This window comes from Rhipicephalus sanguineus, chromosome 2, assembly GCF_013339695.2.
Source record: "Rhipicephalus sanguineus isolate Rsan-2018 chromosome 2, BIME_Rsan_1.4, whole genome shotgun sequence".
Taxonomy (NCBI): domain Eukaryota; kingdom Metazoa; phylum Arthropoda; class Arachnida; order Ixodida; family Ixodidae; genus Rhipicephalus; species Rhipicephalus sanguineus.
This window is the reverse complement of record NC_051177.1, coordinates 172134991-172149742: the sequence shown is the minus strand read 5'-3', so window position 1 is coordinate 172149742 and position 14752 is coordinate 172134991. Positions and strand designations below refer to the sequence as shown.

At 45.3% G+C, this 14752-nt stretch overlaps 1 protein-coding gene across 1 annotated transcript in view; it reads right to left on the bottom strand.

Moving 5' to 3' along the window:
- LOC119382036 (UHRF1-binding protein 1-like) overlaps nucleotides 1-14752 on the bottom strand; it is a 93382-nt gene that overhangs the window by 21440 nt on the left and 57190 nt on the right. The window contains exons 3-7 of the mRNA XM_049412981.1: nucleotides 13441-13517; nucleotides 9968-10076; nucleotides 8570-8789; nucleotides 3783-4133; nucleotides 1431-1526 (exon numbers count right to left, since the gene is read on the bottom strand). Of these exons, the coding sequence (XP_049268938.1) occupies nucleotides 1431-1526; nucleotides 3783-4133; nucleotides 8570-8789; nucleotides 9968-10076; nucleotides 13441-13517 (853 nt within the window). The remainder of the gene's footprint in view (nucleotides 1-1430; nucleotides 1527-3782; nucleotides 4134-8569; nucleotides 8790-9967; nucleotides 10077-13440; nucleotides 13518-14752) is intronic.

Genomic DNA, 14752 nt, shown 5'->3' with positions numbered 1-14752 from the left:
CTTTGGGAATGCAAGAGGGTCAAGCATGTCTACAAAATAGGGTTGAAGTAAATTTGAATATTGTAATATTTGTTCGGATAGTTGAAGTGCCCAAATACTCACACAAGCCTACCATTGACTTCAACGACGTGCCAAATACATGTACAGGAGTGGTCAAAAGGTTCACGGGCCACGATGCCACAGGATTACATGGTAGAGCAGCCTGTGAACTTTTGACCACCTCTACGAGAATTTCAAAGGGCGTTACAATCACTTTGATATAGCAAGTACATTCTTGTAACCCATTTAATTATGAAGAGGTTTAACTACTGTATTTTATCACGTATAACCCCCCTCTCAAGAATGATTCGCGGGAAACTTGCTAAAAATTAAGGGTGTGCGAATATTCGAATTTCGAAATCGAATAAAATAGTTCCTAATCGAATAATTCGATTCGACATTTGCATAGCTAGTATTCGAAGTTTCGAATAATTCGACAGGACGAATATCTAAACATGACGAAGGCCAATGGTGCAACTGGGTTAGGGTATGGTGGCTAAAACTAATGCTAACGTCGCTGTTCGTTAAACTTTCACTGACATCCTGGTTCAAAAGCGAGCGCATGTTGATCTTAAACAAGATTATGTCATTTCCGCACGTAGAAAAACACATGAGAAAACTGTCAAGTTCTTCACAACTTAGCTCCCGAAATGAAGGCATGGACTTCTTGTGTAGTTCGGTCGCATATACCCGCGAGCGCCGTAAGACAACCTGACTCTGGCCTGCGAAACCCTCGGTGATTGGCTTTGCATGTAAAAATTTGTTCACACTGGGCAGTCGCCACCGCCGCACCGCACCACTAGTTGAGAAACTCCCATCGGTCCGGCATGCATTTAAGACGCTGCTGTGAACGGGCGCTCGAAGACTTTTGGGCCCGGAGCACCCATGGCGATGAAGCACAACATTACCGTTGTCAGATTAGCCTTATTGCTCGTCGATGGGGAAAGAAAACTGGCTACCGTAGCCCCCTCTGTTAGGAGGTGAGGAGTTCCGCTGCTGACTGGAATGGCGACTCTTCTATCAACATGCCTGCGTGCCCATAAAAGTTGAAACAAAAGCCACTCCCGAACAAGTGTGCAATGAAGCTGTCAGCACGCTGTAACGTCTCCAATTTTTCCTTTGTCTTGCCATAACTGGCGGTACACATTTCGTGTAAACATACTATTCGATATTCGATTTGATATTCGATATTTTTGGCCACTATTCGGCACTATTCGATTCAAATTCAATTCGAGATTAAATTTCACTATTCGCACACTCCTACTAAAAATGACCCCCGTGCATGGCCGTAAAACTAGCTTCCTTGCAATGCAGCATGCTGCGAAGCACAGCCGTGGAGTCACCTTTGGCAAACGGAATTGGCAAACCGAAGCTTCTCTTTTAACGCTCACCTGCTCCGTGGAAAGGGTAGTAGTCGATGAGGAGCTTCTCCAGCAGGACCTGGAGGGCAGCACCACCTTGCAGTGGAGGCCAACTAGATCGAGTCTCTGCGTATACATGCCAGAGATACATATACGATCTCAAAGGGTGACAATATTACTAACCGAGTGAACCGCAAGATTGTGAGCAAAACGAAGACTTGCGTATCTGCCTCCAAATGTGCATGCAGCGTTTGCATGCAGAGTCTACAGTCACCACCACTGCATTTGAGCCGCTTGCCAGCACACTCAATTCAGTATGGGGAACAACAGTTCCAAATTATTGTTGTTACTTTTACGGTAATACAGTAGAACCCCGCTGATACATTTTGGAGGGACCGTAGGAAATAAACGTAAGAGACGGGAAACGTAAGAGCCAAAAAACAGGAAAAACGGCAAAATATTTAGTGGTACAGAATTTTATTTCAATTCTTACGAGCAGCACGAAAATTGGCGCGCTCAGCCGCGATCTAGTCGATGGATAGAAACGCGGAGCTTAGGACGGCCTTATCCACAGCAATGTAATCAACGTATGTGATTTTTTTAACACCAACAGCTGTAGGCATGAAGAACTAAGCACACGCAATCACGACCGAGCGCGGCGAGTCCGACCGCGAACCGCACGCACGACCATGCGAGCTCCAACCAGCTCGAATTCCTCCGTTCTCCGACAAATAACGATGATGATGAGTCTACGCCAACGCGATGGCAGAAGTGAATGCCAATCTCGAAGGCCTTGCTTTCGCAAGCAATTACGTCATACACGCCATGTTTGTGCATTGCAAATCTCAGAGGCTATGCTTTTGTCAATAGTAAATGCCAATCTCGAAGGCCTTGCTTTCGCGAGCAGTTACGTCATAGACGCCATCTTTGCAATTTGAATCTCGAAGGCCATGCTTTTGTTTGCATCAATTGAAAGATTCTGTTGCTTGCGCCTCTCATGCGGCTAATATTACGGTCAAACGAGGCCAAGCTGCGTGAAAATGCACCATGGCCGCTCTCTTTGGTAGTCACTCGGTCGGCTCCGGGCGCACTTCGCGACGTATCATCTGGGAACGGTCCGACAGTTACGACGTAACAGCGGGGTTCCCAATACATTGTATCCTATGGGAGCTATGCCGGGACCGGCGGAAAACGACGTAACAGCCGGGAAAACGCAGCAGTGAGGAACGTAACAGCGGGGTTCTACTGTATAATGGTTCCTGGAAAAAATAACTGAGGTTGAAGAACAATTTTTAAAACAACACTGAAAATGCAGCAATGCCATGTCAGTGTAAAATCGTGAATACTGAACGCATCTTCTCAAATTTCAGCGATCACGGCCGAGTAGATAGTCTTGAAACTTGCTTAGTTTAATTAATGCCTGTTTTACATGACAATGTCTTCTATGTTCACCCCTAAAAAAACCTAATTTGCCTGAGAAGACGGCACTGATTTAAACTCAATAACATCAAGGGGAGGGAGCTGGTCCGGGCACTTCAAAGCAGCGTCGTCAGCCTTTTTTATTCTTGGGCATTTTCTGGCTTAACCAGCCTCCTCTGATACAAAATTCTATTAGCATTTATCTGCACAATACAAGTTCCATAGGCTTTTGATTCTAACTCCAGAACTTTTCGCCCCCAAGCTGAGCTTCTAGGACATGCGAATTGGGCCTCACGCTCTCTACCTGACCATGGGCAAATAATTAGCAAAACTTAGAAGATTAAATGTTAACATCAAAGTTAGAGTTAGGTTTCAACAGCCATGCACATAGTAATTTTTATCAGCTGGACAATCTGGTTTTATGAACTTTATGTGCTTCATTTATGGCTACATACAAGTTTGTGCGGCAAACTAAAATATGAGGCCTTCGTTTACTGAATAGACAATATTTGAGACAACATGGAAGCTGAAGTCTAGCTGGACTGTCTTTTCTAAAAAGACCTGACAAAGCCTCGATACAAAAAGGGTCCCAATGTACACCAGCAGTGTAACTTCAATGCCTACAAAAATAGCAAAGGTAACCGCAAAACCATACGGGACACAGAAAGAGACAACATGAAGCGGTTGTTGTCCCTTTCTGTGTCCCATGTGCTCTTGCGGCTACCTTTGCTAATCATGAATCACCAAGTGGCCTACAGCCACACCCTTGTAAGCCTACAATAAACATGTGCCACAGATGAGCCAAGTAACTAAACTTCAATGTCACACTTGAGAAATGCTTAATGGGTGCATAACTTACGGCCTGGTACTGGACCTGCAAAAACATACATACGCTAGCTCACACACAGGAACACCTTGTACTGTAAAGAGCTACCAGTTGTGAAACAAAGAACGCGTCCTCACCCTTGGGGTCCATGTCGTCGCAGAGGTGCAGATCGATGCGAGTACAGAACATATGGTACGACGTCTCGAGCACGTCGTGCTGCCGAAAGAATTCCACCAGGGGGCTCTTGGGGGTTCCTCCAGTGCCGCCCCTCTGAGAGGAAGGAGGGGGTGCGCTGGAAGTCGAGAAGTGGTCGGGTGTCGGCAGGGTCGAGCTGGCGGCTCGGTGACGACGCCCCTGGGCAGCTGCCTTTCGCACCAGGGCAGCCAGAGAGTGGCCCAGATGCAAGGCTGCCACTAGCTGGGCGTCGGTCAGGGCCCAGAGCAGCTCGTCCAGTACTAGGACCAGGCGGCTGGCAACCAGGCTGCAGTCTGTGTAACGAAGGGCCGAAGAACTTTTAGGCCCAGAAAATTGACTTATGCGGAGGGGACACTGCTCTAAGCAAGTTTATTTTATTCCTTGATCAATCGTGATGAACCTTGCTGTGTTTATGCATATTTGTGTGCCGATTTCATATATGCAATAATTCTGCTAGTATAATGTGTAGTTATTGCCTTTGGGGATACGAGATTTTTTCCTAAACTGAGAGAGTTACAAAGTAAATCAGCATATCACAGCAATCTGCAGTTAGAACTGTGTGCAGTACAACAAAAATAGATGTTCTAAACCCTTTTGAACAAGAGTTATGGTATGTTGAACATTCGCGAGCGAGTCAATGGCAAGCTGGGATTTCGCTCGAGAATGTCTGACATACCATAACTTTTGTTCAAATGGGTTTAGAGCATCTATTTTTGTAGTACTGCAAGCAGTTCTAATCCCAGATTATTGTGATATGATCACTTACTCTGTAACTCTCTCAGTTTAGGGAAAACCTTTCTCCCTAAAAGGCACATGAAACATTTAGCAGTTTAAAAGCTAACACATTATACTACAAAAATAATTGCATATTTAATATCAGCCAATTCTGCCTATTTTATATAGATAAACTCGGCAATTTTTATTAAGAACGACCAAAAAATAAGAAAAATTTTAAGGCCATGTCCCCCATTAAGCAGTGGCTTATGTTGAATTCCAATGGCAGATTCAGAGCGGTTGACAGACTCCGCAAATTAAGCACTTTTTTTTCTGGTACAGAAAAATGCCCCCCAATCCACAACTGGAACACAAGTGCTGTTGCCGAAGCAAAGAAGGAGAGGAAGTTCTAAACAACAGTTACAGGCTGACCATCCTGTCAAATGCCTGCTCACAAGCAGTGGTTTTGACATTGCTCTCCATGCCCAATTCATTGCACATATCAGAACTTGAGCTCTCTGACTTGGAGCTGTCACTATTGAGTAGCAAGAGCAACGTGGTGCACTGTGCTGAATCCTCCATTTTGTTCGCCGTTATTATGAAAACTTGTGACTACTGCAGCCCCCCCAAGCAGGTAAACATGTAAAATGGCAGCAGAGTTGCATTCGATTTTGCCTATTTTTGCAAACCAACTTTTATTGCTCCACACAGTGACTGCTGCTCTGAATCCAGTCCGACTCTCTTGGTGAAACACGCGGCTCATGCCTTTACTTTGCCACTGGAACAAACCTGCTCCAAAAAGAGCCAAAAAACTTGCCCCAACTCTGCAATATAACTGAACAGTAATAACTATGCTGTTCAAGCGGCAGGGACCTTAAAGAGACATACCAAAGCAGTCTGGACTGAGAAATTATTTATTGAGAACACTATCATAAATAATTTCATGACCAGAAGTTTATTATGGAAGGAAAAGTGCAGGCCACAGTTTCATTCTTGAATCTTGTGCCAGAACACCAGCACTTGATTGTCATTCATCATCATCCTTATCAGCCTGACTACGGCCACTGCCGGGCAAAGGCCTCTCCCATGTTTCGCCAATCAACCAGATTTTGTCCTTGTTGTGGCCACGTTATCCCCGCAAACTTCTTAATCTGACCTGCCCACTTAACCTTCTGCCTCCCCCTCGCACATTTGCCTTCTCTTGGAATCCAGCCTCTTATTTTTAATGACGAGCGGTTACCTTGCCTACACGCTACAAGTCCTACCCATACCAAATTTCTTGATTGTCATTGTGCAGGACAAATTTCCAAGTCCTTCTTTTTTCCATTTTGGCAACAATGGATGAATGAAATTTCCTGAAACTTATTAGTAAACTATCTGGCTTCAATAGAACACACTGTAGGCCACATAGCAGATGCCATGCAAATCTACGACGTTACAGCAAGTTGGTGTAGCACCTTAAGACAGCAGCGCCGGCACCTGCATTTCATGGAATCCCTCGCAAAAAAATTCGGCAGATCCCACGCACTGTGGGAATCGATGTAATGCGAAGCAGCCAGCAAAGAGCTGCATACATCGCCTTGTTTGTCTTTGAGCCAAATAAAATCATTCATGCCATGGCATCTAGTCCACCATATATCGCATGTTTGCCATGCACGCATGCATGCACAATCTAGTATACACCATGCCAATGAAACGCATATTCTCGTATATACAATGCATGACCTGTCGCTTATGTTCATCACGCACTCGAGTCGTGCCATACCAATTTCGGTATATATCCAGTTAACAAAACAGCCGGAAGCGCACCATGACAGTGGCATGTAAATCATACCGTACATGACATGCATAACATGATTCGCATGTTAAGACCTCTCATTTATGTTCGTCATACAGTCACATCGCGCAATATCAATTTTGGCGTATATCAAGCGAGCGAAATGGCCGCGAGTGCATCACGAGTATAGCATGTAAATCATGCCATACATGACATGCATGTCATGATTTTCATGTTAACACCTTTCATTTACGTTCGTCATACAGTCGCTTCGCGCAATACCAATTTTGGTGTGTATCAAGCTATCGAAACGGCCGCGAATGCATCATGAGCGTGGCATGTAAATCATGACATACATGACATGCATGTCATGGTTTTCATCTTGCCAACTGTTATTCATGTTCTTCATACAGTCACTTAGCGCAATACCAATTTTGGTGTATATCAATCCACTGAAACGGCCGCTAGCGCACCATAAGCGTGGCATGTAAATCAGGTTGTACATGACTTGCATGTCATGATTTTCATGTTACCACCTCTCACTTACGTTCGTCATACGGTCGTGTCACGCAATACCAATTTTGGTGCATATTATGCCAGAGAAACGGCCGCAAGTGCACCATGAGCGAGGCATGTAAATCATGACATACATGTCATATATGTCATGGTTTTCATGCCAGCACCTGTTATTCATGTTCTTCATACAGTCACATAGCACAACACCAATTTTGGTGGATATCAAGCAAGCGAAACGGCCACGAGTGCGCCATGAGCATGACATGTAAATCATGTCGTACATGTCATGCATGTCATGACTTTCATGTTACCACGTCTCATTTACGTTCGTCATACAGTCGCTCCGCGCAATACGAATTTTGGTGTACATCAAGCTAGCGAAGCGGCCACGAATGCATCATGAGCGTGGCATGTAAATCATGACATACATGACATGTATGTCATGGTTTTCATCTTACCAACTGTTATTCATGTTCTTCATACAGTCACTTCGCGCAATACCAACTTTGTTGTATATCAATCTACTGAAACGGCCGCTAGCGCACCATGAGCGTGGCATGTAAATCAGGTTGTACATGACATGCACGTCATGATTTTCATGTTACCACCTCTCACTTACGTTCCTCATACGGTCGTGTCGCGCAATACCAATTTTGGTGTATATCATGCAAGCGAAACGGCCGCAAATGCACCATGAGCGTGGCATGTAAATCATGACATACCAGTCATGGATGTCATGGTTTTCATGCTACGACCTGTTATTCATGTTCTTCATACAGTCACATAGCACAATACCAATTTTGGTGTATATCAATCTAGCGAAACGACCGCGAGTGCGCCATGAGCGTGGCATGTAAATCATGTCATACATGACATGCATGTCATGATTTTCATGTTACCACGAGTCAGTTATGTTCTTCATACAGAAATGTCTCGTCATACCAGTTTTCGTATATATCCCTTCATTTAAACGGCCGCGAGCGCCCAGAGACCATGTCATGTAAATCATGCTGCACATGACATGCGCGTCATGATTTGCATGTTAGGACCCGTCATTATGTTCGTCATGAATTCTTGTCACGTCGTGCCAATTTTGGTGCATATGAAATTAAGGGAACGGCCGCAAGAGCCTAAGGTCGTGGAATGTAAATCATGCTGTTCATGACATGCGTGTCATGATTTTCATGATATGACCTGCCATTTATGTTCGTAATAAGGCCATGTTTTGACACACCAATTTTGGTATACATCCGATTAACGAAACGGCCAGGAGAGCACGATGTCGTAGGCGGCTAGATAGATAGATAGATAGCTAGATACGCTCAAAGTCGCAGAAGTTCGCTAAGAAATGCTTCGCATTTAAAAGAGATGTACTTGCATAAAAACCATTTGTGCATTGTAATGCCTAATGGGTGCAACGGTGAATGTGTCACTGATGTCATTTTAAAATTTGTACATTTGCCCCCTTTGTAGGCGATTCAAAAGCTCAATTCTTTGCGACCTACGAGGAGCAGTAAATAGTAAAGAGCAATCACTTCAGAAGATGTTTGGCAAGTTTGATATTCTTCACGTCTTGACAAGATAAAGAATTGCAAATCTCTAGAGGAGACTCGGAACAAGTTCCAAACAACTTATAATGAGCTCTTTCAGACAATAGTCAGCTGATACTACAAGAGGGAAATATAATTCAAAGCAATAAAGTGAGACGATGTTGACACTGACCAGCGAGGCGCTTCTTGAGCACAATGCGACAGCGTGCCCCGTTGGTGATGAGGCGCAGCGGTGCCCCCGCATGGGCTCCCCGGGCGTGAGCCTCCAGTCGCATCATCTGCCACTGGAGTTGTCGGAAAAGAAGCAGCTGGTCGGGACCCTTGATGCGGCAGAGACGTAGGTCCCCAGGGTCCCAGCGAGGTGTCCGGCTGTCCAGCACCACGCGAGACAGCTAAGCCATCAGAACAGGGCATAAAAAGAAGTAAGGTACAGATTTTGCATCCTTCATTTAAGAAAACAGCAGCTACACCAGAAGAAAAGAAGTGACACACTAACTTGTATCTTTTTACTGTTTGATATTGTGAAACGGCTGGATATGCTTTTGAAAATGGGGAGAATTTTTTCAGGTATAACCCATGCACAAATTTTCAAATATGTATTATTCAAACTGAGCGATTTTCAAGACCATCAAATTGATGCCTGAAGGTGCTCACAATTCACACAGCACTGGTTGCCAGGTGTGTTTTCATCAACAGGGCCATTGGCATTTCTTATTGCTCACAGCCATAATCCATTGCATGCAGCTTCTCAATACAATCTTAAACAACCAACTAACACTTGTGAGCATCTTTAGACAGCAACTTGACGATCTTTAAAATCATTCCATTTGAATGACATATTTTTTCAAGTTCAAGTATGGCCAATAGCTAAAAAATTTACCCTATTTTAAAAATATATACCGCCCTTTCAGAACATCAAAAAGCAGGCAGAATACAAGTTATTGTACAACGTACTTTCATCTGGTTTAGCTGCTATTTTCTTAGATGGGCAGCAATATACCAGTAATCTTTTGCAGGATCGCCTCAGTATCCCTTTATGCTTCACACAGCTCGTCCTTGATATTCTGTATCAAGCGCTTGCAACTACTGCTGCAATCTACTGAGCACCAGAGGCTTAGTAAACATGGCAATAGGGTGCTTGTTTGAATCCACTCATCTTGTATAAAGTCGGACCCAAAAGCCCTTTTCCCAAAGCTTTCATTTTGAGCATAGAATGGTACCTGCCTGCGGTGCATTTTCCATGCTCCAGAGCACAGCTGATGACTAAATTTAAACGGTGCTGTGTAGCTAGCTGTTTCTGCACTTCCCCATCTCTGACACAGACACAAGTCAAGTGGCCCAAGCCTGCACAGGCATGCACCCCCAAGCAACCACCAAAACGATTCAACCAACAAGCAACGAGAATCTGACACAAGGTGAGGCAGCTGAGGCACAGAGCATAGTTAGGTTTAGGAAAAAGTGTAAGCGTGAATTTGCACATGGTCCGAATAATGAAACAAAAATAAAAATTAAAATATGGTACGGGTGCATGCCGGAGTGTCACTGAATGCTCGACTGGTGGAATACCAACCTGAAATGAAGCAACAAATGATGCAGACTGGAAGTTCACCACTACTGAGTTGACGACCACTTTCATGCCATCGACGACCCGATCTGAAAAGCCGTACCGGCCTCCCGAGCTGCAGAAAAGAGAAATTAATTGCAGAATGACTCACGATGCCCTAAACAGCATAACAAGTAGTCATGCAAACAATGTACTCTTGAAATTCACAAATTCTGGACACCTTACAGACGCAGCAAACATTCATCACTTTACATTGCAATTGCATTGCAAAAGACAAGACCTGCACGCTGTTTTTGGTGGATATCACAATTGCAGTGAGATTCCCATAAAGAAAAGAAAAATGACAGTGTACTTTATGTATATTTGAAAACGACTAAGCGAAACAAACTCTGACTCACCTCCCCCCCCCAAAAAAGATTAACTGGCTCATTCAAACACGGATCCTTCCTCACTTGAACCCAAATTCAATAAAACATGCACTCAGTTAGGTTCACTTGGAGACAAGCCAAAATCACAACCCTTAGATTCCATTTGGATGCAGCCTCACTAAACCTCCAGCTCCGAACCTAGAACCTCCGTCTCTGGTATAGCTGAGAAACTCCGGTTCACAATGTAAACCCGAGTCCAAGTGACTAAGGCGAATCACAGACGCCCTCGGACTCGCAGAATACTAAGCTCGGATTTAATGCGCCTGATTGAATCACAGTCTTTCACAGAAAACTAACACGTTCCATTACGCATTCGCATAAGGCGACTGGAAAGGGAGAGACATCACTAGCACCGTCACTGGAGCTTGAGAGGTTACATGAGCTTTTGTAAGGCATGCCACGTTTTCAAGGTCAGCATCTTTGTTGATGTTGTGGCTCACTCACTTGTTAGGCAATTTACATGGTGTGATGGCTGGTGAGATTCTATCTCTCCGCCATGCAATATTACATCTGTTCAGTGATGCTACCGAGGACTTCTGATTTGGAGCAATTTTTGGAGCAGCAAAATTTCCGTTTTGGAGCACTTTGGAGCAGCAAAATTTTCATATTGGAGCACTTTGGAGCAGATAATTTTGCATCTGGGAGCACTTTGGAGCAGCGGATTTTACATCCTGGAGTGCAATACAGAAGCATATTGCATTAACATTCAAGCACCTGAGTATTATTATGGGGCTCTTATGAAGGCTAGAAAATATTTCGATTCATTGCAAATCTCATGGAAAAAATCAACTCAGGAGCATAGGCGTGCGCACAGGGGGAGGGGGGGCAGGGGGGCGCCCCCCCCCTAATCACCTAAGAGGGGGGGGGGGCGCAAAATCAGCCCCGTACATTGACCCTTGCGATAGCAATTATATGGACACTCTCGGCGGATTTTTGCCGTCGCCGTTGCCGTAATTTTCCGTATAAAGTCCAAATTAATAACATCACCACGCGCATTCTAGCCGCGGGTAAAAGCTCGCGAGCGCTGGCGACGAACGCGGCTGAAGCGGAGATTAAACTAGCCGGCCGTTTGTCTCCGCCGCACGGACAGCGCATGAGATAACATCTTCCCCGCGTGCGGGCCTGCCGTCGACAGCTCATCAAACAGAGAGGAAGAGAGGAAACGCCCCGCCCGTCTTTCGTAAGGAGCATGAAGGGACGCCAGGGGAGCGGAAGGGGGGGGGTGGGAGCGCATCGTTCGAAGGGCGCAGTCGCTTGCGCGCGCGCTATCTCGAGGCATCAGGAGACGGCTCGTAAACTTGCTGTGCTCTCAACGCTTACTTCGCGTTTAGAGAACTCAGAGCAAGAAAACGCTTCGGTTCCTGGAGCGGCCATATTCCCTTAAACTAGTGTTTTGTTGAGTTACGCGAGATCGGATCCAAAAGAGTTAGCTGCTAGTCTTACTTCGTTTCACAATACAATTTTTTGGTATCGCATTCATTGCTTCGCTCTTCAGCGAAGCTGAGTTTTTTTAACCGTTAGCTATTGACCCCCGAAAGCGAGGGGCGGACGTGTAACATGGCGTAGCCGCTTCACTGTGGGCCATCAGTCACAGGCCCGCTACTGACAGCAGCGCATTTGCGGCTGCTCCGACCAGGAGATACGATTTTACTAATGAGATGACATTTTAAAAAAAAGCAAGCAAAAAATTCGAATTGGAACTCTAGCACGTGAGCTCGAAAGGGCAGGGCCTTTTAGGGGGTATTCACCGCAGAGTGATTACAAACTCCGACGCGTGCTGGCGGAAGGAATTACGAAAAAGCTGTTCTGGATGAAGGTCCATGGATAAAGTATATCTGAGGGAAAGTGTCAACGCGTTTCCACCGTTCGCGTGCTCTTCCATAAACGCGAAGCAAGGAAAATCCGACATTGTCCCATATATCTACTGCGAGTGATCCCAAATTTCATTCCGCGATGTCCGGAAACACAAGTGACAGACATTTTAGCGGCACTCATGTAGTTATTACTGAACATTGCTTTCCCTGCGTGCCATGCGACGCTTGAAACGAGCTATCAGCAGCGTTTCTGGAACAGACGACGTCCGCCGATGAATCGCCGTCGCACTTTCTCGCTACCGATAGGCCTAGACGTCACGAGCCTCTGCGGAGAGCGCGTTTTGCTGTCGAGCCGACTTGCAGAACAGAAGCTGCGTCGGCACCGTGCATGGCATCGTGGCTACTCGGAACGCACGCGCGAGCGCTATTTATTAAGCGGAATAATTCTTGGTCCACGATTGCGACTTTATTGGCAGCCCCAAGATCGAGCTGCACATGTTCTGACGCGCCGGCGGTGCGATTGCCAGTGATAGACGACCCCAAACCCGAGACTTTGGCGCAGTTTGGCGCAAATTTCGTCGATATTATCAGGATGGCGCAGTAAATACAATTTGGCGCACTTTAGCGCAGTTGGCGCAGGAGTGGAATCACTGTCTGTTAACGCCACTCCTTGCCCAATAATAATAATATCTGGGGGTTTAATGTCCCAAAACCACGATATGATTATGAGAGACGCCGAAGTGGAGGACTCCGGAAATTTCGACCACCTGGAGTTCTTTAACGTGCACCTAAATCTAAGTACACGGGCCTCGACCATTTTCGCCTCCATCGAAAATGCAGCCGCCGTGGCCGGGATTCGATCCCACGACCTTCAAGTCAGCAGTCGAGCGCCATAACCACTAGACGACCGTGGCGGGGGCCACTCCTTGCCCGACATGACAACTGTACTATACGGTCTTTTTCCGATGAGATTTCAAGTACTGGCGTGGGCTCTGGGGAAGAATACTTGACTGCTACGCAGAATACCTAGATTCGATTCCAGCTCAAACGAAGATTTTTATTATGCAATATTTATTAAGATCAGATAAGCCTTTGCATTGCAAGCTGCATTTTTCAATGCAAGCATCTGATAAGGCACATGAGGCTTTTGCCTTAATAAGTTAGTGGCTTCAACCCACACAGAAGGCATGCATAATTTAGCCAGCTTGACAAAGTTCTGCATCTTCTCAGCACTAACCTGTAGCTAGGCTTGCTGCTCGAGGGTGGCCTTAGTTGCTCACAGGTTTCCACTTCAACCAGCACTTCGTCCAAACACTGCAGCAAGTAATTGCAAGGGTCATTTCATGTCGTGTGTTAGCTCACAGTTCAGCATGCCAAAGTCGTACAGCATGAAATGCCAACTAAAGGTGGCAAACTCAAGTTTCAACTCGAACATAGGCAGACATTCAAGATGCAATGCTATAAAACAAGAGGTGAAATTGGATGTACTATAATGGTACAAATGAAATTTGGAGGACATCTGCAGTTTTTCGAGCTCGGTGTGACGATTGCAGGCTCTCAGTCAACATTGTCACACCTGCCCAATAACAATTTTTTTTTTCTACAATCGCTATCAATGCCATCTTTGTAAGCTAAAGTAGTCCCTGTTGTTGCATCTGCAGTACATGCACAGATGTCAGCAGCTCGGAGCATACTACCTTGATTCTCAAAAGACCAAAGGAGTTACAAACATCAATGTTAGAACAGAAATGAATAAAGCAGCCTGTTTTTTGCTCGTAATTCAAAGGTTGTGGGTTGGGTCCCCACCAGCGGCAAGCTGTGGGGACCAAACCCACAGCTCCACTCTCATTCCCTATTAATCTCATAATTCGCACACTTCAATGAAAAACAACAAATAATGCCCCCCCTATGCTCTCCTTGGCTTCATTATTTGCTCGTAATTTTTGCTCGCTTCATTTTTGCTAGTAATTCAAAGGTTGTGGGTTGGGTCCCCACCAGCGGCAAGCTGTGGGGACCAAACCCACAGCTCCACTCTCATTCCCTATTAATCTCATAATTCGCACACTTCAATGAAAAACAACAAATAATGCCCCCCCTATGCTCTCCTTGGCTTCATTATTTGCCAATTTCATAAATATGAATGTCGTGTAGTAACCGAGCTGTTAGTAGGTCTGCATAGAGATACAGTATATAACTCTAGGGCAAAAGCTGTCTGAAGCGTCCATTCGTGGATTCAACAAATGCACAGGCACCGCTACGATACGTACAGTATTTCATGCTTGCGAGATGCTCAGACACCCGCCACATGAGAGTTCAAAGTGGGAATAATGTACAACAAACTGGTGTACTGAAGAGTAAAAAGATTCACAGTCTTTAATGAGGATGCCTTTGACATGCAGAGTACAGCTAAATTAAGTGCTCAGAACAAATCACGAGTTGCAGATGTCGAGATGCAAATGAGATGAAATCCTGAGGCCCTGCAACTCCAAAATCCTGGGCCCCTGTCACTCTAAAAATTTGCGGTGTCCCATGACATAACATTACTGAAG